Source organism: Emiliania huxleyi (genome assembly GCF_000372725.1).
Source record: "Emiliania huxleyi CCMP1516 chromosome Unknown EMIHUscaffold_1818, whole genome shotgun sequence".
Classification (NCBI taxonomy): domain Eukaryota; phylum Haptophyta; order Isochrysidales; family Noelaerhabdaceae; genus Emiliania; species Emiliania huxleyi.
In genome coordinates this window covers 1-2179 of record NW_005200765.1, presented here as the reverse complement: position 1 = coordinate 2179, position 2179 = coordinate 1, and the positions used below count along the sequence as shown (strand labels likewise).

Sequence of the window (2179 nt, the reverse complement as noted above, 5' to 3'; positions counted from 1 at the left end):
GACCTGTCATTGTCATCATTCTTCGTGATCATCGTTCGTCATCACAGTCTTCTTGTTAGTACCCCCGCAGGGGCGGGCTGGCTCAGACCTGGTGTGGGCGTGGGTCCGTGTCTTCTCGCTGCGATTCCCTCGGAGGGTCGGGAGGTGACTCAGCGGCGGCTTTGGTTCGGTCTGCGCGCCCTGTACGTTGTGCGAGACGGTGTGCGCCAGTCCCGCGCGGCCCCGCGCCTGTGTGTGTGTGGTGTCGAACGAGCGCTCCGTGTGTTCAAGAGTGCTGCAGACCTGCTGCAACTGGTAGACGGGAGAGAAGGAGAGGAGAAACTGCGCCGTCAGCGACGTGGGCAGGCGCGAGCGTCGCGCGGCGAGGAGGGTCTCCGTCCTACACATCCACGAGGCTCCGAGCAGGTTCCGAGAAGAGCCTCTGTGAGGCTCGTGGCGGAGGTTTAGCGGCTGTCTCCTCGTGCCCGCGTAGAGCAGGAGCGCGAGGAGGGTGCAGCAGGCGGAGAGGAGGAGGACGGCGACCTCGCCCGACCGGGCGAGGAGGAGGGCGGCGGTGAGCGGGCCCAGCGTGAACGCGCAGCCAAACACGAGTCCCACCCTCCCGAAGAGGACCGGCAGCGCCGCGCCGTCCGCCACGTCTGTCAGGGAGGCAAACAGCAGCACGAGCACGCCGTCGCTCATGCCGCCGAGCACGCGCGAGGCGACGAGGCAGGCGTGGTACGTCTCGGGCGCGGCGCCCGTTCGTGAGGGCGGCGTGATGAGCAGCAGCTGCAGCAGGGCGAGCACGAGACACCAGAGCGTCACCGGCTTGCGGCCGACATAGTCGCTGACCCTGCCGAGCACTGGCAGCGTAAAGAGGTCGAGGACGGCCTTAATCTGCTGCAGCAAGCCGTACAGCGCGGTGGTCTCCGCGCCACGCTCGGGCACTCCAGCGGGCAGAGCGAACTTCAGGAGCGACGGAAAGATGGGAAACAGGAGCGAGACCGAGAAGAGGTAGAGCGCGGCGGGCGCGAGGAGGAGGGGAAGTGCAGGCTTGGCGTGGCTCGGATCGTCTTTCGCGTCCATGCTTGCCATTTTCGTGTCGCCTGCGGCTGGGACGCCAGCCGAGACGGGTGCGGCGGCGGCGCCCGCGGTGGGGCGGCGCCCGGGACGGCAGCCGGCGAAGGCGGGGCCGGTTTTTTTTTTCGCTTCGGCCTGAATTGGTTGGAGGTGGGGCACGGAGCATGGCGATTGGCGCCCGCAATAGGTAGGTAGGTAGGGCGTTTAACACTCACCCATTGAATTGTCACTGTCCGTGAGTGCGAGATAGCGGTAGGGCTAGCAGTAGGCAGCTAGCCTCTGAGGAGGGCGTCCATAGACACCTCACTAGACCCCACACACGGTCTCGTCCGTGCCTCGCCGGACGGCGAGATTGCTAGAGGTGGAGCAAAAGCTGCTCTAGCCTCGCATGTTACTCCTGTCGTCTGTTGTGATGTTGTGCCCTTGTTTGTTTCTCTTTGCCATCCCATCGATCGTTTGTGCGGGCGGCCCCGACGGAGACAGATAGATAGATGAATGACACAGTCCTCAGTCGTTGGCCTGTACCGGGTATATACTTTTCCGGCAAACAAAAAGGAAAACAGAGGGTCTCCAGCACTTTGCGTTTCCGGAAATTTCCAGGGAAAACAGAGGGTGTTTGGTGCTCCATTCTGTTTCTCTCGAGTTTCCCTCGGGAAACTCGCGAGTTTCCCTGACTGACTGAGTCTGAGAGCTGGTCTGGGGCAAAATCTGAGGCGAAACCGAGGAAACCGGCAAAATACCCGGGTATTTTTTCCAGGTATACCCGCAAAATACCCGGTATTTTGCCAATTTTGCTGATTTGGGGACCAAAACAGCCTCAGACTCGGCTCAGAGCCAAAAAATTGACGATTTCCCCCGAGTTTTCTCGGGAAAATAGAGAGTGCTGTAGAGAAAAAAGGAAAAAAGACGGGGTGCGAGAGGGAAAGCATATACATACATACAGCCTAAACAGTCGTGATTGATTGATTGATGAAGAGGGGCCTGGGTGGGGTGGGCAGGAAGGAGGACACCACGCCCGCACAGAAGCAAGCCTGCCGGCGGCTGAAAAAATAGGCTGGATTGAGGTCGTGCGGCTGGATCGAGATTCCCAACCTCATTTCTCGGAATGAATAGCCGATAT

At 60.7% G+C, this 2179-nt stretch overlaps 1 protein-coding gene across 1 annotated transcript; it reads right to left on the bottom strand.

Annotated features, from left to right (window-relative positions):
* Nucleotides 1-82: 82 nt before the first annotated feature.
* On the bottom strand, nt 83-1074 carry EMIHUDRAFT_253657 (hypothetical protein; the record flags this gene model as incomplete). The annotated part of the gene is made up of 4 exons (XM_005783124.1): nt 83-118; nt 187-228; nt 283-379; nt 533-1074. 4 exons carry the CDS (start codon nt 1072-1074, stop codon nt 83-85), a joined length of 717 nt encoding a protein of 238 aa, XP_005783181.1.
* Between the last annotated feature and the right edge of the window lie 1105 nt (nt 1075-2179).